The 22854-nt window shown below is 32.6% G+C and overlaps 1 protein-coding gene and 1 non-coding gene across 4 annotated transcripts in view; both read left to right on the top strand.

Annotated features, from left to right (window-relative positions):
- Nucleotides 1-22854, top strand: part of AP1G1 (adaptor related protein complex 1 subunit gamma 1) — a 63119-nt gene that overhangs the window by 28954 nt on the left and 11311 nt on the right. For 2 of the 3 annotated variants that reach the window (XM_031950018.1, XM_031950020.1), the window contains exons 4-20: nt 336-477; nt 1915-2011; nt 4024-4100; nt 4840-4848; nt 9352-9447; nt 10151-10231; nt 10380-10478; nt 11877-11932; nt 12248-12361; nt 13837-13977; nt 15087-15141; nt 16705-16827; nt 17889-17978; nt 18417-18544; nt 19394-19498; nt 19995-20136; nt 20675-20801. In XM_031950018.1, the coding sequence (XP_031805878.1) occupies nt 336-477; nt 1915-2011; nt 4024-4100; nt 4840-4848; nt 9352-9447; nt 10151-10231; nt 10380-10478; nt 11877-11932; nt 12248-12361; nt 13837-13977; nt 15087-15141; nt 16705-16827; nt 17889-17978; nt 18417-18544; nt 19394-19498; nt 19995-20136; nt 20675-20801 (1682 nt within the window). The remainder of the gene's footprint in view (nt 1-335; nt 478-1914; nt 2012-4023; nt 4101-4839; nt 4849-9351; nt 9448-10150; nt 10232-10379; nt 10479-11876; nt 11933-12247; nt 12362-13836; nt 13978-15086; nt 15142-16704; nt 16828-17888; nt 17979-18416; nt 18545-19393; nt 19499-19994; nt 20137-20674; nt 20802-22854) is intronic. The other variant, XM_031950019.1, reaches the window with a different exon arrangement.
- LOC111718709 lies at nt 12850-12935 on the top strand. Its single transcript, XR_002769215.1, has one exon. It is a non-coding gene; the product is annotated as a small nucleolar RNA SNORD71 (small nucleolar RNA).

The raw sequence follows: 22854 nt of genomic DNA, 5'->3' as shown, positions 1-22854 counted from the left end.
CTACTGTAAAAGAGTTCATGTTTTGTTGGTAATTCGTGGCTAACATTTCTATGAAGCTTTAAAGTTTACAAAACACATTACATATTCTCTCCTTTGGTTCAATTGTATACCAATCCTGTGAGCAAGGTCTATTATTATGTCTGTTTGACTGCACTGTTAGATAATTAGAATCACTTATTTCCTGGTACTATATCTCAGTAATGGGATAAATTCTGAAACCTTTTTTAAGCTACAACTTCTCTTAACTGCAGATGTATGGCCTTCTTGATTTTTGACAATTTTCTAAGGCTTTGGACAAGGCATAGAGTTACCTTCATATTTATTTTCTTTTGCAGTGATCTTAATCATAGCACACAGTATGTGCAGGGGCTGGCACTCTGCACTCTTGGCTGTATGGGTTCCTCAGAAATGTGTCGAGACCTTGCAGGAGAAGTAGAGAAACTTCTTAAAACTTCCAATTCATACTTAAGAAAAAAGGTAACTTAGGATAAAACTTAATTTTGTTTCTCCAAATTGGGCAGTCCTGTAGAAAAGGGAATACCAATAATTTATTTTTATACTCTGCTGGTTTAAAAATTTAGGTATGTCTTACTTTGTGTGAGAAATGGGTTCTTAAATAATTGTGTTGTTTAGGATTATAAAGTGTCTCAGAGTTGTTCACTATAATGTTATCTTTGTATAAACTGTTTTCCTTGTTCTGTTCATTTTGTTCTGCATCATTTCATAGAGATATTCCCAGTTTCCTCTGATACTAACCATTTCATCATTTCTTATGTCAATAATATTCTATTATGTTAATGTGCTATAATTTGTTTAGCCATTCTCTTGTAGGAAGATGCCCCCTTAGTTTCCACTGTAGGGTCATGCTACTTGAAATCTAAGAAACTAATATGTGTTATATAAATATATATATATATTTTTTAAAGAGATATTTGGGATTAGTTCTAGCAAACAGATTATCTTTTTAGCTCTATTTCCATTGTATTACAACTGTAATTGAAGTCTTCAATCCCTTTTACTCTTAAATATACTATTAAGATTAGAATTGAAAATAGCATTGGAGACTTGACTGTAAATCAACTCTTTATTTTGTAGATTGTATGCATATTTTTAATAGGGTGGTTATAATTAAGTTAAAAAAAAGAAAAATCTTTCAATGGTAATAGGTAAAATTAATGTCTTTATTCGTTATCTTTTACCAAGGTATTTTAATATAAGTGTTAGGGTTTAGCATTTTAGGTTTTCTACTTTTCTTTGCATGTTCAGCATCCAAGATTATTTTTGGATGTTGAGTCTCTTAACAGCATCATTTATGTTTTTATATATATATATAATAAAATACTTGACAAAATTAGTCTTAATAGGAAGAAGATCTTATGACAAACTTACACCTTTTAAAGCCATTCGTTCCTTCTAAAAATAGTCATCATCTGCTTTTATTTTCATTCTTTTGACTTTTAGGATTGTGTCATCACCTAGTGTGGTGATGGATTTGTGATACTGGGATACAGAAGATATTTAAACAACAGGGATAATGAAAAGCTTTATACATTTAAAAAAAAAAGTTAGAGAGCACTTAGGATACTTGATAACCTTTGTTCCCACTTCCCAAAGGTGGGAGTGTAAGAAAAGAAACTGCTTTCCCAGATCACTGATAATTTGCTTAGCATGATTTATCAATTAATTATTCATTTCAGCCCCAAAATCTTTGCTTTGGGAGATATTCATGAATATAGGGTTGGGTGAACTAGAAATTAGTTTATAGGCAAGAGGTGGTTTTTTTTTTTTTTTTTTTTTTTTGGTATTTTTTTAAGTACTTCTCCATGCTCTTATTTATTAGAGGCAGATGTTAATTACCTTTCTTTAAAGATAATAATTTTAACTAAAGCCAACTTTTTGTCATTTTATTTATAGGCAGCACTTTGTGCTGTACATGTCATCAGGAAGGTACCTGAGCTTATGGAGATGTTTTTGCCAGCCACAAAAAACTTACTGAATGAAAAGAACCATGGTAATGTCTTCTGAGAGCCTTTACAAGATGTTTGGGAGGGAAGATTGGGGTTTGGAATACCAGGCTTTCTTATGCAAAGGTGAAATAAGTTGTTATTTGGCTAATATATGCCTTGAATGGTTCCATTTAAAGTCCTTATGAACCAAGACTATTTTTCATAACTAGGTACTACAATTCCTGGAGTCTAATCATCAGTGATAGATTCCTTTGATTCAAGAATAATCTTTCCAGTAGTCCTTTAAAAATATTAGAAAGGCAAATATTTTTGTAAAACCAACACATTATCACTAATATGCAGTTCAGTACTTTTTTCAGTGGTTGAACATTGTATGTACTTTCTTGGAGGCCTATGGTTATGAGTTCATTTCATAACAAGTACATTTAACCATTGTGTCAGGTGTAGGGTTTATGATAATCTTTTTATTATCCTTAAGAAATTTGTAAAAATTTAAGAAGCATTAAATGGAATTTGGAGGTATTCCAGCATTTATGATTTATTCATGTCAGAAAGAAGAAATACTGAGTTAGAAAGTTCTTATTTGAGTGACTAAGACTGCCTGATTTTATTCTGTTTTTTACAAAGAAGTCTCCCTCCCTTTCCTTTCCCTTCTCCCCAGGATTTCTACATAAATTTATCTTTCCTGCTATCCAAATATTTATAGGCTATAATGAAGTTTTGCTTGGGGCTTCACCAGAAATTTTTAAATTATTTCAATTTCTCTAAGATTGATAGATAATTTTGCTAACAGCTTAGTAGCATATATGAAGTAGATGATGTCTATTTTGTATCTCTTGTGAATTTATAGTCTTATAGACTATATTTATAGACTCTTTATAGTCTATTTAGACTATATAGACTATATAGAATTTATAGACTCTTATAGTCACTTGAGGAGTGGAAAGGCATAAACAAAGTTTCTATTTGGGCAGTAATAATACAGTTTATACCAATACTGGTGGTGGTATAAGAAAAAAATGTCACAGTATCCTTGTTTGACAGTAAGTCAATAAATATGTATTAATCCAGCATAATAAAAATGACAGCATTAGTCATCAAACTGCCAAAGGATTACTTTATAAAACTTGGCAGGGGAAAGTGACCAAATTCATCTGGAGGAACAAAAGACCAAAAATTTCTAAAGAAATTAAAAAAAAAAAAAAGTGCCAGTAGCAGTGCCATATTTCACACTGTCTTGCAAAGAACCCTTTAGTAGTAGGTAAAAAAATAGAAAGGTCAAACAGTAAAATAGATTATATATTACAACATTCAAATTTAAATAAATATGGCTGTGTAATATTTGACAAATTCGTACTACAATTACTGGAAAATTGGGAGTCTGGAAGATATCGGGTATAAACCAACAGTTCACACCATTTGTCAAATGTAGCATGACTTAAACATAGAGGGTCTCATCATAAACAAGTTAGAGGAAGAAGAAGAAAGATCATACCCTTTTGCAAGTATGCCTTGGAGAAGTATTCATGACCAAACAAGGAATAAAAAAATCACAGATAAAAAGGATAGTTTTGATAATGTTGAAGATTTTGCACAAACAAAACCAACATAAGTAAGAGTGAGATGATTATCTGGGGAAAATGTTTGCAACAGATTTCTCCAATAAAGCATTCATAACCAAAATGTACATGCAAGAACCATTTTCTGGTAGGTGAACAATCAAAAGATATGAAGAAAGTATTTTTAAAGACAGAAAGCCAGGCTATGACCAAATATGATCAAAAGCTTCAAATCATTAATAATTAAAGAAATATTAATTAAAAACAACTCTGAAGTTCCACTTCATGCCCCTCAATTGGCAAAGTTGAAGAAAAAGATTAAATTCTTGTTGGGGGCAGTCAACACTGCATCATCTCCTGAGGGCTTTGGAGTTGGGCATATATGAAAGAAATAGAAAGTATGTCTCCTGTTCTTTAGAAATTTTGTCTAGTTGTCATTAAGCTGGTGAGAATGTTGAACCTCATTTATACCTGCCTACCTATTTTTTCCTGTTCAGGTGTCCTTCACACATCTGTTGTCCTGCTCACAGAGATGTGTGAGAGAAGCCCAGACATGCTGGCACATTTCCGAAAGGTAGGCACAAAGTGGGATATTCCTTAGCTAAACTCCTTTTATTCTGCAAAGTATGTGAATTTTCTTTTCTTCATCCTTATTGTTTAAGGGAAAGAAATTGAGGAGCTGAATTTTAATGGAGATGTTAGCTAGGCCTTTCTTTGCTGTTGGATCAGGAACCTGGATATGTTGTTTGTCTTTTCCTTTTTCATGTTAAAAGAGAGATTTTGAAAGCCTGACTTTTAGCAGATAGTAATCTGTGTTCTGGATAAATTGCAGTCATTGGTTTCTTTTTTTCATAAATTTTTGTATTCCAAATCTCAAACTGAAGTCTTCTCCAACTTTTTCTGTGCCTCCTTACTGTTCTAGGCAGGGGACTCCTCAAGTAAGGGTTTAATTATTTTTCTTCTTCCCTTTCTACTGGAATAGTAGGTTTAAAACATTTCTTTTCCTTTCTAATTGAATAGTAGTTTTAAAACAATTATTATTCAATCAAGTTAAAATTAGACAGTAAGTAAGAGAGTGGAAATTTTGTAGAAGATTTTTGTCTAATATGTAAAAGAATTGGCATCCTGCATACATTGGAGCTAGTGGAGTTTTTACAATTTTTTTTTTTTTTTTTTTTGGTTATATTTTTTTCTTCTAGATGTGTATGTCTTGATTAAATTATTGTAAAATAGTATGAGACCCGTATCTGTCCCTAATGCTTGCTTTATGTGTTTTGTTCCTGTTTTCTGTTTGGAATCCTGCTGTATGTTAGAATGAAAAGGTAAGAATTAACCCTCTTTTAGATGGTGCATGCTGGCATTAGGTCCTTAGAAGCTTTTGTGCGGCCATGATTAACTGTAACATACTAATGCTGCAGCTCTGCTTGTGATTTATTATGAGAATGTTTTATTTTAGTCTTATTTTATTTTTTGGCTAACTCCTTGTAAGTCTTGTTTTTTTGTCTTGTCAATTTACACTCCATGATCAGCCTTGGATTTCAGTTGTCGCCTTTTGTGATTTGGAAGCCTATTTCTCTGCTATTTCTTTGAGAGAAATTTTGAATGGTTTTCCAGTGCCTTATTCTTGTTGACCCTAGATCTCCTTGGACACAAAATGTTTTGCTTCCTATTGGAGTAGATAAAGCCGGCAGGTGACCCTTTGGAGGAGAATATGGGCAGCTTCCTAAGGAAGCTGTTGCTAATTCTGAGCAATTACATTAAAACTTGTAGCAGGACCTTTTCACTTCATCTGAATTTTGCTTACAGTGTTTGAGTAGGGGAAGTGAGCAGGGTGTTGGAGGGGAATATGTAGGCCTTAACTGATGTTCTTGGCTGTTGCCTTTCCCACTGTCATCTTATTTTGTTTGTCCTGTCACTTGGTTTTAGTAACTTGCATTGTGTTTAAATAAATCAGGTTCCAAAAGTTTGAATGCTTAGTACTTAGTTATCTGTGATGTGCTGGGCTTTTGGTAATAATTAAGACCATCTTTGCTTTGTAGAAGCTTAAAGGGAAAAGACTTCTCTGAGTTGAGCCAGATTTTCTTCATTGTCTTGAACATTGTCTACAGGACAAAACACAGATTATAGGGAACATACAGGAAGTTTTCTGTGAATGTGAATGCTTTAAATTCTTGTACTTTATGGCCAATGTGAATGTGCCCATCAAATGGACAGATTTAATAAGGATTCTATTTTGAATTTCTACTTTATCCTTGAAGTTAAGAGGATAGATTTAAATTAGTTTTAACCTTTAAACTGTCCAAATTAGATCATGAATCAAGTCTTGAATATTGGCCACAGCATTGGAATTCACATTTAAAGATGAATATTTGAATTGCATGCCTTCTGAAAAGCTTGACTTCCATGTAAGTTCTACTTCTCTAAAATCTCTTGCAGTTGAAAGAGAAGCAGAGCTATAAGATGAAGAAAAAGTATTGGAATTAAATAAGAGTTTGCATTGTCTCAATCTTTAAAAAAAAAAAATTGGGATACAATTGGTTTCAGTTTAGCTGGGCCATGTATTTAATTCACTTTGACTTTTAAGAGCTGCTTGTTTGGTCCTCTTTTGCATTATAGCAAAACCGAATTTTTCATCAACAAACAGTTGAAAAATGCTTTAAAATCATATGGTATGCCCTTTGTAGATGGAGGGCCTTTTCTACATTTAAGTAACTTTTGTAAACTTATAATATTTGTCTAATATAAAAATGTTTTTATTTTACTTAATTACCTTATTGGCTATTGCCTGTATTTCCACCTCCAATCACCTCTCTCCCTCCCCAAATTTGGCTTATATAAAATCAAAGTTTGACCTATAATTGCAATATTTTTAAAAAGGTGTTTGTTTCTGTTTTTCTGGATTTGACAAATACTCAACAAACATGAACATTTCTATACACAGGAATGGAAAAAGATTGTATATGAAATAGCAAATTTCTCACATATAACTTGTTTATTTTAAAAGCATATTACAAATTCAACATATTAGTTCCAAAGCTGGTTCTGCTTGTCTCTATCTCCCTGTAAACTTTCTACTATTTTCTTATGTGCATAAAAATGCTCTGCTGACATTCTTTTCTTTTTATTATTTTGTGGCATTGCTGTCATGTATATTCTCTCACTTCCCAATTCTTACCCCTTCAAATTTAAGAAAAACAACAACAAAATCTTCCATTATAATATAAACCCTTAGTGAAGCAAAACAGATGCATATGTTGGCTGTGTCTGAAAATGTATATTTCATTCTACATCTCTAGTCTGTCACTTCTCTATCAAGAGGTGAGAAGCATGCTTCATTATCGGTTCAGTGGAATTGTGGTTGGTCACTGCATTGATCAGAGTACTTTTTTTTTTTTTTTTTTTTAAGTTTTTGAAATGATGTTTACATATTTTTCAATGTGAATGGTACCTTTACAAAAACTGACCATTTAATTGGGTATATAATAGTCATTAACAAATGTAGAAAAGTGGAAATATTAAACACATCCTTTTCATACTACAACGCAAAAAAAGTATGTCAATAAAAGGCTTTTTAAAAAAAATCCAAATTTAAATGGAGATATTGAATAAGTTAATCTTAAAGAATTGGTAGGTCAAAAAACAGGTCACAGAAAAAGCAGATCAGATTTCTTCTGTGAACAGTTCTTAAGAGGGAATTTATATCTTACAACATTTTCATCAGTAAAAGAGAATAAGTGAATTGGAAATGAGACTAAAAAAAACTAGACAAAGCAGAAATCACAAAACTATCTGAAGACAGTCTAAAAGTCAAAGATTTCAATAAAATTGAAAGAAGTAGTTTTTCTGGACAGATTATCTGCTAAGTTATTTGATTTTTAAGGGAGAAGAAAACCACTTTATCAATGTCAAAAAAAAAAAAACCCAACTATTTTGTCCAATTACATGTTTTTAAAATAAAACTGCTATATGAAAAACGAATCTTTACAAAAATATAAAGTATAGATTGAGAATATAAAAATAAAAAATTAAACAAACAATATATGGACTTCCCCTTCAAAATCAAAGACTACATATATTTACAGATAAATCCTATTAGATAGTTAAAGAATTAATTTCACTTATATAAAGTTTTCAAAAAAAGGAACTTTTCAGATTTCTTCTGTGATACAAATCAAAGAAAGAAAACTGTAAACTGATATCCCTATATGGATATAAATGCAAAGATGTTGAATCAAATATTAGCAAAGAAATTATATCAATATTATAAGTTATAACTAGGTGGTTTTTATATCAAGAATTCACAATTTATTATTAAGAAAATTGTAGATATGTCAAGTTATATTAATGTAAAGAAAATCATGTTTATATCATAAAATGCAGAATAGGTTCTGCAAATTGTTCTGTTCTAATGATTATTTATAATGTGGAATAGGAATTGGATTTGAGATCATCTTAATGAACTGTTCTTGTGGTAAATAATATTTACCACAGTAGTATTTATGAAGAGTTAGCATTATGTATAATGGAGTTTTAAAAAAAAATACTAGATGCATTTCAAGTATGATCAGAGATAAATGAAAGTTAAAGTGGTATCACCACTGTTATTTGAAACTGTTCTAGAAATGCTAGCTATAACAGTAAAATAAGAAAAAGCACCTGAAAGGAAGGAGCATAGGAAATGAGAAGACAGAATTCATTGTTCTTTGTAGATAAATGTTTTATTTAGAGAATCCTAAAGATTCAGATAAAATATAATTTTTAAAAGTATGGACCTGTATACACATAATACACACACACGTATATATGTAAATGTACATATACATGTCATTATATACATATATAAGTAATATGGGTATAGGCACACACACATATATATAATATGTATATATACATATATTATATACTTTTTTCTCTTTTAAAAAGGATTTCATTTTAGAGATAAAGCTTATGTTTGAACTAGTGGTCTAATTCACTAATATACCTTATGTGAAAATCCCACATAGTGAAGTAAAAAAAAGAAATAAGGAATTGAACCAAGTTTTTCATTCTGTGTAGATTATTGTTGAAGGTGGATCAAAATAGGAAACTTTTCTACATTGTTTGTCTTGATTCTTATATAGCATGCAAGAGATGTAAAAATACTGCTGTTTGACAGTATTACTAGACAGGATTTCTTCCTGCAAAGAGCTTATAGTCAGTCTCATTGGAAATGTGTCATATGTGTGACATGACATGGCAGTTAAGTAATAATGTGGACATTATATTAGGTATTTAAAATTACATAGTATTATAATATTTTATTACTGATGGTACCACAAGTTTTTGAGATGAATTACTGGATTTTAAAGGGTAATATTTAAAATCCTTTCACTGCTTCTTTTGTTTTCATAGAGATCTCTCCAGGTTAATTGCATTTAAAAAAATTTCTTTTTATTGAAAACCGATTCCTCACCCTATTTTGAATCCTTCTGGTGAAGGATTTTAATTATTAGAAAAACAAACTTGTCAGTAATATGGATGTGGAAATCTCATACGTATTATAATTTTTATTTGAAATAATTATTTGAAGTAATCTGTAAATATCATAACCTCCAATAGCAGATATTTCCTAAAAATAAGCTAATAGTTACTCATTTTAAAATTTCCTCAGTCTAATTGTCCTTCACTTAATATTATGTATTAGTGATACTGTATTCCATTTTGCTGAATTGGTAGAAAAATCTGCTTAGACTCATTCATCCATCCTCTCCTAAAGCATCTCCTACTTTTTCTAAACAATCTTCTTTGATGTGGTCATCATTTTTTAATATCTTTATTTTCTACAGCTTGTACCACAGTTAGTTCGTATTCTAAAGAACCTTATCATGTCTGGATATTCACCAGAGCATGACGTTTCTGGGATCAGTGACCCCTTCTTACAGGTGAGAAAAAAGAGTTTGCCAAATTTTAAAAATTAGGCAATAGCGCTCAGTTAAAACTCTCTCCTCTCCTCCTCTCTCTCCCTCTCTGTCTCCTTTTCTCCCTTCCTCATTCCCTCCCTCCTTCTTTCCCTTCTGTTTTTCCCTCCTTCCTTCCCTCCCTTTGGCATACTGAGCTTAGTACTTTGAGCCATAGTTTGGTTTTTTGTCAAATGGCTATACCTACCTCACAAGATTGTTGTAAAAACAGCACTTGGTAAATTTTAAAACATAGATATAAATGCAAATTTTTTATCTTGTACCATATTTTTAAAGAGTGACAATTTGACTATTAATAGATTCAGATGATTGAGGTATTTCTTAAACTGCTAAGTGATTACTGAGAAGGCATTACTAAGTGAAATAACTTATGTAGTGTTCAGATTAGAATAAATAAAAGAGATACCAGTAGTCTTAATGATGGTTTTTAGTGACTATAGAGAGCCTAGGCCATTGACTATTTAGGTAGCAGTTAAGAACTGCTAGCAGTATGTGATACCTTTATCAAGTAAGGTGATAAGAGAGAAATAGATGAGGTTTTCATTGTAAGAAGGAACATATGTGCCATTTTAAAGATTTTTTAAATATTCTCATTGAAATTGACATATGAAGTTGCAGGGTAGACACATTTTGAGCATAATATTGGTATTCTTTATGCTTACACTAGGTGCGAATCCTGCGGTTACTAAGAATTCTAGGACGAAATGATGATGACTCAAGTGAAGCAATGAATGATATATTGGCACAGGTGAGTGGAAAAACTTTAATTCTGTTGTTCATTTGAGAGAGATTGTGGAATTGAATACTTAGTAGACTTTAGGCAGTCTCAAACTTAATGCAGTCAGATGTTGTTATCACTTTTTTCATTTATGTTTTTTTCTTTTTGTTTATTTCAGGTTGCCACCAATACGGAGACTAGTAAAAATGTAGGAAACGCTATTCTCTATGAAACGGTTTTGACTATTATGGACATCAAGTCAGAGAGTGGACTAAGAGTATGTTTTTTTTTATCTTGTTTTCAGCAAGGCTTCTAGTTTAGAATGAACTACGTAGTCATTAGTGTCTTTGGAGCTGTTAATGACCAAAGTAATGCTGGAAAATTGACTTAAGGTATGGGTCTTTCCATTATAGAGGATCTACATTACTGATACCTGACGTGTCATTGCCCCCCTTGAAGACTTACAACTGAATTTAATATGGTATTTTTGAAATTGGGCAAAATAAGACTTGGGGCTATAACATTGTCAGGAAAGCATTTAAAGTTATTTCTAGGAGTAGCTGTGTGATACCTTAAATATGAAACTGAGTTCTATAAGCTCTTAAAAAAAAAAGAGTTTTTGTTTTTACTTGTTTTTAGAGTATTTTTTAGAGTATTGTTCGAGTAATTTGCAATTACTGTTTCTCAAACATAAACACACACATGTATTTTTATATAGATCTGTGATTTCATCAGTATGGATGCTCTTTCCAATTTATGCCCTCTTCCTGTACTACATTTGTTCATGTTCACAGGGTCAATTTTTTGTGTTTTGTTCATATCCACAGGGTAAATTTTTTGTGTTTAGGGATCTTTCTTTAGATTTCTTGACATTGTGTAGATGCCATTATGGAGCACAGACTGTTCGTTGGTTATCCTCTTTTTTCCAGTCCTATCCTCTGGCATCCTTTATGTTTTTCTTCTTAGTTCTTTGGTAATTGTGCATTTGCACCTTACTTATACCCATCATGAGCCTCCTTTTGTCTTTTTGGATAACTTTTAACATTAATTCTTCAGAGTTGTATTCCATGACTTGTGGCATCACTGGAAGAATATTATTGTTAATAAAGATGGTCCTTTGTTTCAGGTTGAAATTTGGTATCATGTAAAGCATTATATTTAGGTCCCCAAATACAATTTAACCCCTCTTAATTTTTAAATTTTGGACCCAATTTATTGTCTGTGGATAATGTCTATAACAAAATAGATATACTAATGGACTGACTATGTAGGTTGTCTGTGTAAATATTGGTTTGGCCAAATAATTATTCTTAATTTTTTTTTATTTTTGTGTGAGCAGTTAAGCTCCCTTCTAAGTGATATCTTAAATTTCATTTTGGGGGAACAAGGCTTTTTAGTATTCTGGGATAATGTAACAGGATCATCTATAAACAGAAAAATCTGGAGAGCCATATCATTTATAGGAAATCTAGTTTTCCATCCATAGATACATACATGTGTCGATATATACATGTGTGAAATCAAATTTAATAACATTAATTTAAATGATGTTTTCCTTAGATTTTTTTATTGCTATCAGTTTAGAAATAGTAGGATTTCTAAGGGTCTCAAAGCAATATTGTGAAATACTTTCTTTTCATAGTTCTTTAATCTGTACCTACCTATTTCTTTTCAGGTATTAGCCATAAATATCCTGGGTCGTTTCTTATTGAACAATGACAAAAATATTAGGTGAGTCAAATAAAATTTTCAAGTATTGAAGTCATACTTCATATCTTTGAAGATAATCAGGAACATTTAGGTATTGCCACTCATTTGTAGTACACATTACAATAGGAAATATTTCTCAGGAAGCAAATTTAAGAACTGATCTTTTTGAACTATGCTTTCAAAAAGTTAGGTGAATCACTCTTTTAAAAAAAATTTCTTTGTGTATTTTGGCAATAGTTTATGTCCTGACACTGAAGTTCATTTGAATCGTATTCTTTGGGATTAAGGTTTTGTAGAAATTAATTTCTCTGACTTATTTTTGTCTGTTCTTCTTAGGTATGTAGCTCTGACATCATTGTTGAAGACAGTGCAGACAGATCATAATGCAGTACAGAGACATCGAAGCACCATTGTGGACTGCCTGAAGGATCTTGATGTCTCAATTAAACGGTAATGAATGGAAAACCTTTTTTCAAAATGTTTCTGGGCTAACTTATACAAATATACAATGAATATTATTATGTAATAGAGTTTAGAGTTAGAAGGACCTGACTTCAAATCTGGACTAAGACACTTTACTTGATGTTGATCCTGGGCAAGTTCGTTAACTTCAATTGCCTATAAAAAACAGATTCAGCTTCATTCACTTACTAGCTTTGTAATTTTGGATAAGTCATTTCATCTCTTGCCTTGGGTTTCTCATCTGTAAAATGGGAATGATAATAGCACCTGCCTCACAGGGGTGTCATTAGAATCAAATGAGATAATATTTATAAAGTTATTGACACTGTGTCTGGTACAGAACAGGTGTTATATAGCATTTCTATAAATGTATATTCCCTGTATCTCTCCCCCTTAGGACAGAGGGCGATGAAATATAAAAGTAGGAAAAGGTAATGTTAGCTATAGCCTAATGTTCAGTGGATTTTACTGTGCTTTGTGTGTTGGAGGATGAAAACTTTGAGTGATCCATCGGCTTAGTGCTTTGTCACAATGCTGAGACTCAGGCTGCTGACAGCACACATTTTTATTATAACTATATATTATATATGTATAAAACAGCTGTATTTCTTAGAAGGTGCTCTGAAGAATTAATGTTGAAAGTATTGACTCAAAACAAATCAGTGCAATATAAGTTTATCTTTTTGAGAAAGTATTTAATCCTGATCGAGTGTGCAGAGACTGCCATCAGTTTTTCTCTGTTTTCTTTTGCACTTAAGATGATTATATGCACTTAAAAATAATTTTGGGACAAAAGGTGAGGAAAATCTTAGTGCAAAAAAGATTTTTAAAGAACCTGGTTTAAGAATAATCTCTCAGATCATTGTGTGAAGGAGACTTACATTGATCAGTTAAAATTTGCCTTAAAAAATAAATTTTTCATTGATTTCTTAGTATGTTGGAAGTTCAAAAGTAGAAAAAGATAATTTTCAGAAGCTGGTTTCAAAATACATAACTTTAGCTCTGTTTAATGGAAAATCCCTCACTATTTCTTCTAAGTAATTGGGTGAACATTTTATTCAGGCGGCACACAGACTGTAGTACTATTAGTGTGGCAGCTTTTAAATGTATATTTAAACTTCCTTTAATGCACTGAGAATGCAAGGGTTGTATTATATTATTAAGAACTTCACTGTCACAGAATAGACTTAGTGAAATCATGCCCCTATCTTAAGTGGACATAGAAATAGAAGCACTTGGTCATTAGGGGCCATTTGAAGTTAATCCTTTGGTTTTAATTTCTATAAAAGAAGGAAATGAAATTTCTTCTGCATTTGGGAGCTGGTACTGTTTTTATGACAAAGTGTTCATGAGAATGAAGGCTAAGAATGAATCTACTTGTTGGAGCTTGGGATTTATAATTAAGAAAAATGAAACAAAGGTCGTGATATCTCAGCACTTGACTTTTTTTTTCCCCCTCTAAGGCGTGCAATGGAATTAAGTTTTGCTCTCGTAAATGGAAATAATATTCGTGGTATGATGAAGGAATTGCTATATTTTTTGGATTCTTGTGAGCCAGAATTTAAGGCAGATTGTGCATCTGGAATCTTCCTTGCTGCAGAAAAGTAAGGTTCAATTTTTATAATGCTGATTTACGTAAAAGACAGATACGATAACTTTGCCCTTGCCTGATTTTGATAGAGCCATATATAAGTTTTGTTTCTATTATCCCACTTTATATTTTGTTTGTGCCTTTCCATACTGAGGTCATGTGATTTCTTCTCACTTATTACATGTTCTGGGTAAAATGGCTTGCTTGCTTGCTTGCTGTGTGTTAGCTATAGATAATGTTTTATCTTCCATCTCTCTGCCTTTGAACAGGCTGACCCCAATTATTGAAACATTTTTTCCTCCTCCTTCCTACTTCTGAGAGTATTTTCAAAGTTCGGTTCAAGAGCTCCCTCCTACAGTAGATGTTTCTTTTCCCCTTCTAGTTGTTAGTGTATTCCTGACTCTCCCAATTACTTTGTATACATTTTGTTTATTTGTATATGTGATTATCTCCATCCCTACCAATAGAAAGTAATCAGCTTGTGAGTAGGGGATGCTTTCTTTTTCTTTGTATCTTCTATGCCTAGCACATAGTAGGTGCTTCATAGCTGCTGGTTGAATTGAAGGACCTAGCACTTGGGTATCTTAAGGGAGGAACCCTCTCTGTACTAGAAAAGTCATCACATATGAATTTTATTTCATTTAATTATTTATCCCATGAAGAATAAAAAGGTTAACAGGCTTAAGATTTTTGCCTTCAAAATTCAGAGATGAGTATGTCAGGATGTCAGGAATATTCTTTCCCTTTTTTTCCATTTTTCATTTAGTGAATAAGTTTCTAGTCTTTAAAACCATCTTGCTCCAGGCATAGTCCCTTCTTCTCTGTTGTCTGGCTTCCTTATCTCTTTCTTTTTTTTTTTTTAAACTAATGACCAGATACAAACATTTTTTTCTGAAGAAGTTGAGGAGAAGGAAGTTCCATTTTTAACTGACTGGCTCCTATGGCAATATTATGTGAGCTGGCCAAGTTTAGATAGACCTCTTCCTCAGCCTTTGTAATAATGTTAGCTGCCAGACCTGGGAATGAAATGACTCGAGTTACTTCCAGCAAGGAGATTCTTAGATGACTGAAAGTGTGCTGTGAAACATCAGTTATTCACTCTGTGTGCTGTTATTTTCTCAGGTATGCACCTTCTAAACGATGGCACATAGATACAATTATGCGTGTTCTAACAACGGTAAGCAGCAGCTCTAAAATTTTATATATAAATTAGATTTTTTTGTTTTAAGTTTGGAATGTATCTTTTTAGTGGGCATTTTACAGAGGTTCTGGAGTTTTTTCTAGTTCATTTTCAAGAGGAAAGATTCAGTTCATGTCTGATACATGATTGTAGCTGTTTTGGACATCTGAAGAAATTTGAAGGGTTTTCTTGCTTGAGGGTGTGACAAATGGGATGCTGAATAGGGAGACGCTAGGTTTTTTAGTCTCCACTAAGCATTTTATCTTTGCATGGATTATGGCAACTAAGTACATCTAGTCTCAATTTAAAGAAAAGCTACTATTTCTAGAAAAACAAGTAATGAAAATGGATACCAAGAAATCCATAAGGCACAAATCTTGATATTTCTTTTTTTTTTTAAATCTTGATATTTCTAAGATCCTTAAGTAAACTGTAGAGTTGTTAAATAAAATAGTGCTTAAAAGTGTGTAACATTATTTCAAACCAAAAATTACTTGTTTAATTCCTCTCCTCCAGGATGTACTTGTCTCATATTAGGTAGTTTTTTTCTATCTTTTATTTAAAGCAATTCTAAGTATTTTCAGGAAGCATTTTTTCGTTTAAGAGGTGGGTCTACAGTAATTATCTATTCCAGTCTTCAATCTAAACTCTTTTTTTAAAACATGTTTCCTTTCTTTTTTTCACCACTACAACCTTACCTTCTCCCCTCCACCCCCCCTTTTTCTTTTCTTTTAATTATTCTGAAGCATTTTTCCCCTCAAAATATGACTAGATTTGCTTTATCTACCCATAATTCTTTATCTTCTGTCTGTGTTCATTTGATAAAGCTGTGATGCTAACATGTTAGGTTAAGGAAGTGGTTGGTTGTTGATCTGTTTTAGAATCTTTTGATGGTAGCACATACATGCCATTGGTCAAAAAATTGACTGAATTAGTATGTGGGTACTATTAAGTACTATTAAGAAGCCTATGACTTATACTGAGGTATCCATATAAATGAGATCAGATAGGTGGTTAGTCCCAGTTACCTAGGGGCCAAAATAAGTATTAAATTATATGAGATCTACTCTGTCAAAATATCATTTCATTGCTTTATAACATTGAAAATGATAAGATTTTTTATCTTTATCTTATCATTTTCTCATTCATAATTTTTTGGTAACATTCATTGTAGTAAGACTTTAATAATACATTGATTTAGCCCCCAAAGGAGTAGATGTTTTCACATCTTTGAAATTCAGTCTCATGTTTTTAATGGTATATAGAAAAAACACTTAAAATCTTTATTTTTTGTTTGAAATTTCTTCTGAAAGAAAGAGGATGTTGTACTTTTTTTTTTCTCTGTGATAAAAAGGGAGAAGCTTACACTTGAAATGGGAATTTGGAAGTAATGAGGCAATAGGATTGTAGAATTTGTATAAGGAACAAAACGTTGGATTGGTCTGAATGGGTCTTATCTCTTGCAAGAGAAAAAGAAGCAAAAAAAGGGCCTCCTTTGTCCTATATTCTTGTTACTCTGAGTTTATATGTCTGGGGTAAAATGCCTGGGTTTTCTTTTAGGCAGGGAGTTATGTCCGTGATGATGCTGTCCCCAACTTGATTCAGCTGATAACCAATAGTGTAGAGATGCATGCCTACACTGTTCAACGCCTCTACAAAGCCATTCTTGGTGATTATTCCCAAGTAAGTATCTCTTTACTAGCAAGAGAAAGTCAACTTGTCCTTTATTTTAAGTGATTTTTTATTTTAGAAGTACTTTTTTATGGTATTTTATTTTTCCAAATACTTGCAAAGATAGTTTTCAACATTCACCTTCACAAAATCTTGTGTTCTAGATTTTTCTTCTTCATCAAGACAGTCAGCAATTTGATATAGGTTAGATGTGTGCTGTTATTCTAAACATATTTCCATATTTGTCTTGCTCAGCAAAAAAAAAAAAAATCAGATCAAAAGGAAAAAAAACACAAGGGAAAAAATTATGCAAACAACAGCTACAAAAGGTGAAAATACTATGTTACTGTGTTGTAATTTCACATTCAATTCCTACAGTACTCTCTGAGCACAGATGGCTCTCTCCATCACAAGTCTAAAATTGGAATCCATTGGATGTGCCCTGGATCACCTCATTGTTGAAAAGAGCCATGTCCATCAGAGATATCATCACATAATCTTCTTATTGCTATGTATAATGATCTCCTGATTCTACTTAGTTTACTTAGCATCAGTTCATACAACTGTCTCCAGGCTTTTTTGAAATCATCCTGCTGATCATTCCTTACAAAACAATAATATTCCATAATATTGATATGCCATAAGTTATTCAGCCATTCTCCAACTCATGGGCATCCATCCAGCTTCCAGTTCCTTGCCACTGCAAAAACGGGCTGCCACAAACATGTGGGTACTTTTCCCTTTTTTATGACCTCTTTGGGATACAGACCCAGTAGTGAGACTGCTGAATAAAAGGGTATGGACAGTTTGATAGTCCTTTGGGCCTAGTTCCAACAGCTCCACCAGCAATATATTAATGTCCCAGTTTTCCTATATTCCCTCCAATATTCATCATTGTCTTCCTGTCATCTTAGCTAATATGAAAGACATGAAGTGGTATTAGACTACTTTTCTTAACTGAGTTTTTTTTTTTTTTTTAACGAATATGCTTAGCTAACAAACTGATGATTTTATATTAAATCTTATTTTAAGGAATTGAATACTCTGACATTGAATTATCTTCCTTTTGACAGCAACCTTTGGTGCAAGTAGCTGCCTGGTGTATAGGTGAATATGGAGACCTGCTAGTATCTGGTCAATGTGAAGAGGAAGAGCCCATTCAGGTATTGTTAGTCCTATAGAAAGGCTAAAAGTTCTTTGATATGTGGCTGAGAGAGAGTCATGATGCCCCCTGTCCTTGTTTGGACAAGAATTGAGTAAAATCATTTGCTTGTCTTTATTAAGGGTCCTCTATAGTATCAGGCACTTGAAATTTTTAAGAATTGGATTTAGGAAATCTTGTTTTTCAGTCTGTCAGACTTGGTGCTTGGTACTTGTTGATCCATTAGCCAGAGAGAAGCTCTGCCTGTTAAAAAAAAAAAACCGCCCTCTGGCTCTGTATTCACATGCATTTTCTTTGCCCAGTCCCCAGACAGTTTGTTTGGTCTCATTGTCCACAGAAGATCATTACAGAAATGTTTACCATTGGAGATACTTTCTGTAACTTGTGACTGATCCAATCTGGATTCTCTTCTTCATTAACCACTCTGCACTTTGTCCAGGTTACAGAGGATGAAGTACTTGATATCTTGGAAAGTGTTCTCATCTCTAACATGTCTACATCTGTTACCCGGGGTTATGCTCTCACTGCCATCATGAAGCTCTCAACACGATTCAGCTGTACTGTTAAGTGAGTGTTTAGGGAAGAGAAGATGGACACTTATTAGAGAAATCTTGATTAGTGTGCTTCTACTTTTTGGAAATCAAATACATCAAATACAAACTGGGGGGAGGGGGAGGGAAGAAACCTTGCCCCTTAGTAAATTATCTGGTTTCAGTTATTCAAATTACCTTGATAAAGGGAAGAAAGACACCTCTTTTAGTTTTTTTGATCTTTGTGTTTCCTTCTTTGCTAGCTATATTAAAAAAAACAAAACAACAACAACAACAACAAAAAAAACCTCATGTTTCTTCTGGAGTTGTTTTGGTCAGACTTGGATCTCTTGGGGCTTTTTTTTTTTAAATTTAGAAAAGCATCCTAAAAATAAGATTTGATTTTAAGTGCTAAAGATTAAGTATCCAGTATGCTGATGCTTGATCTATTTTTGAAGGTAAACCTTTCTTGTATAATGTGTATTTTACTTAAATTAATCTTGAGTCTCTTAAAACCTTGTTTACTGGAAACAATAGTGGTACTTTTTAAGGAACAAGGTGTAGAATCTGGGATGTTATTACCAGAAGAAATGATTTCTGATGGACTGCCAATCTTGTTCTTAAAATAGAATTATAGTGAATGATGACTAAAATGGTTATTGAACAAAAAAATAAAAGTGAAGAGAACTTATTTTAAGTAATTAGGGACTTTCATTATTGAGTTTAAAATAATGTGAAAAGGAAATTATTTGACTTTTTTTTTTTAGTCTACCATTTATACAGAAAATGCTTAGTTCACATTTTTCCCCTTGTTCAAAATAGAAATAGCCCAGGAGTAAATTTCTCTTAAGTATTTAGTTAACCTATTTGTTACTTTCTTCTGTAGTCGAATTAAGAAAGTAGTTTCCATCTATGGAAGCAGCATTGATGTGGAGCTCCAGCAGAGGGCAGTAGAGTACAATGCACTTTTCAAGAAATATGACCACATGAGGTGAGTGGTGCTTGAGTGGCTAATAAATCTGATCAGATCATTTCATCCGACTTTGTGACTTTTTATAAGTCACCAGACTTCCTTATTTGTTGGACTGAATGGCCTTTGAGATTATTCCTGGTTCAAAATCTCTGTATGATACACATTTATTAAATTGTATTTATGTGTGTTTATGTATAGATATTTATAGATATAGGAGAGTCTTAGTACTCTTAGTGCTTCCTTACCTGTTTTCTCTACCCATTCCATTGGAAAATCTGCCACTATGAAAATACTAAGCTTAGGATTCTGATTGACAGTTTGTTCAACTAAAACAATCTAGATTTTTTGCAAATCCTTAATCCACTCATGTATTCTGATGCTCTACCTATCATTTTGGTAGGGGATTGAAATGTGGTAACTTATTCATGTTTTACTTCTGATTAGTTATCCTGATTATTTTGGGTTGAGAATCCATATTAATGGCCCAGAGTTAAAGGACTTCTGGTTCTTCTAGGTCAGCCCTGCTTGAGAGAATGCCAGTCATGGAAAAGGTGACTACAAATGGCCCCACTGATATTGTACAGACAAATGGAGAGACAGAACCAGCGCCACTAGAAACAAAACCTCCACCTTCTGGGCCACAGCCAGCCAGTCAGGTAATGGGGAAGCTTTTCTTCTCTTGGCATGATGTGATCACAGCACCTAAAGACATGTCTTACTATTCTTATCTGAATGTCTTTCGGCATTTCTGATTGGTTGTTGGCTCAGTCTTTTACCATTAATATTGAAGAACTTTGCCTTAAACCAGAGGCGTCCAGATTATTTTCCATGGTATCAGTTCCACTTGTCTGATCTGAAGTCCTTGTGTGCAGCTGAACAAATTTTAGTATTATAAGTAGTTATATTGAGCTTCATCTAGTATGAAACATGGTGACAATATATTACATAATGGCAATATTAAGCAGGGGACTAGGCACTAGTGACTTCTTGGGGTGTGAATGTGTCATTTTGAGTGTTCAGATAGTTTTTGATTGTTCAATTAGCTAATTAGTTGTTTGTTTTTTTTTAACGGGGTAATGAGATGGTACAAAAAAATATTAAGGAAGATATATAGTGGGTGTCCAGGACTCTAGAATTATATAGACATGGATTAGTTAGTTGACTCATATGCTGTGGTCATATTTCCTTTTTTAGGCTAATGATTTATTAGATTTGTTGGGAGGAAATGATATAACACCCATTATTCCAACTGTACCTACAAGCAAACCAGCTTCTGCTGGTGGAGAGCTTCTTGATTTACTAGGAGACCTCAATCTGACAGGTAAGCTACTGATGAAGCTTTGTTTGAGATTTTGAGAATAGTTGGGATATATTAACAGTTTGAGTCCTTTTCTGGATGCCAGTCCTTGAAAAATGAGGCTTATGTGAGACTGATTGGCCAGTTTAGACTTAACATACCTTAGGATTGTAAAAGCTTGGAGAGATCATTTAGTATCTCTCCTGTTAATTCTGCTTTCAGATTAAGTTCATACTCTTGATTTATATCACTGGTGTTCTTGGTTTGGGGTTTTCTTGAACTGGATCAGTGATTTCATTTTTGTGTTATGCATGTTCTCTCCAAGGAAGATCTCAGGACTTGGTCTGTAATTTAGATTCTTAAGAGAATTTCCTAGAATGTGTCAGAAGTGAAACTTGAACTTAAGCCTTCCTAATCTGTCCACAGTCCTTGTTGCCTCAATATTTCTTTTCTTTTTTTTTTTTTTTTTTTTGGTTTAGTTCTGACCATTCATTTTTGGTTTCCTATCTGAAAGTTATCTGTCCTTTGTCCAATTGATTTTTTATATTGAACATGGACTTTTAAAAAATGACTAATGTCCTTGTATTTTTAGTGTTCTCTAATCATTTTTCTTTCCCATTTACAGAATGGCCAGATTTTTCCCTTTTTGTTCTTTCAAGGTTTTAAACCTTTAAAAAATTTTTCTGAACTTTTAACTGCACATGTTTAATGTATATTGGCTTACTTGCTATCTAAGGGAGGAAAAATTTGGAACACAAGGTTTTGTAAGGGTGAATTGTTGAAAATTATCATGTAATTTCAAAATAAAAAGCTGTTATTAAAAATTGACTATTATTAAAATAAATTGAAGGATACTTTAAGATATTTTTTAAAAAATGTTTTCCTTTCACTTTTAGTTTATCATCCTGATTTTTCTATCAGTGTTAAAATGATCACTACAAGTATGCTTCAGTGATTTGTCATAGTGGACTTGGGGAAAAGAATAAGAATAAACTTCATGTATTTTGGAAAAATTAAATAAATTTCCATATGATTTTTTTCTGTTAGCATTTTCCAAAAATGTAGATTAATACAATTGGTTTGTTTGATGCCTGTGTGGAAAGGAACTGAGACCATTAGAAGGTTGCTTTACATGCTTTATTTTGGTCTTCAGTTTTTTTCCGCTTTGTAATATATACTTACTTGTAAAATAATAATGAAAGCCAAAGGGAGCATATGATTAGGGGTAAGATTTGCTTCAATCTCTTTTTTTTTTTTTTTTTTTTTTTTTTTAAAGACTAATTTAACAAATTTTATTAGTGTTCAGCTTATTTTTTTTAATGATATTGGCATAGTTTAAGAGTAAACAAAACAAGTAATTGCTCATTAAAGACTACCTAATGGTTGATATGTCTATAGTTATTCAGTGGCATGAATAGTCTTAATCAGTTTTGATTAGAAATACTTTTTTTTTCTCCTTTCTCCCCCTTTTTTCCATGCATTCATTATTTATTTAAATAGGAGCTTTTTATTTTCAAAATGTAAGCAAAGATATTTTTTAACATTCATCCTTGCAAAACCTTATGTTCCACATTTTTCTCCTACCTTCTTCTTCCTCCCCTAGACAGCAAGTACTCCAATATATGTTAAACATGTGCAGATTTTCTATATGTATTTCCACAAGTATCATGCCGCATGAGAAATATTAGATAAAAAAAAAACAAAAACAAACCCAAACCAAAAGCAAAGGACAGCAAAAAAGGTGAAAACACTATGTTGTGATCCACATTCAGTCCCCACAGTCCTCTGGGTGCAGATGGCTTTCTCCATCCTAAGTTTCACCATCATTTTTAAAGAAATTTGCGTTTTGTAGAATGTAACTTTTGTTTCTTGGTGTTCCTCCATGATCAGGCAATTGATAATATGACAGGACAGAGCTTGGGACCGGAGTCATTGAGGCCTGAGTTCATACTTGACCTCAGACTTTTTTTTAAAGCTGTGTAAACTTGGTCAAGTCACTTAACTTTCCTAGGTTTCATCTCTAAAATGGGGAGAATAAGAATAAGAGCACTCTACAGCCTCCTAGACCCCAGATTGT

Source organism: Sarcophilus harrisii, chromosome 2, assembly GCF_902635505.1.
Source record: "Sarcophilus harrisii chromosome 2, mSarHar1.11, whole genome shotgun sequence".
NCBI lineage: Eukaryota > Metazoa > Chordata > Mammalia > Dasyuromorphia > Dasyuridae > Sarcophilus > Sarcophilus harrisii.
The sequence above is the reverse complement of the archived record's forward strand: the minus strand, read 5'-3'. Positions and strand labels throughout refer to the sequence as shown.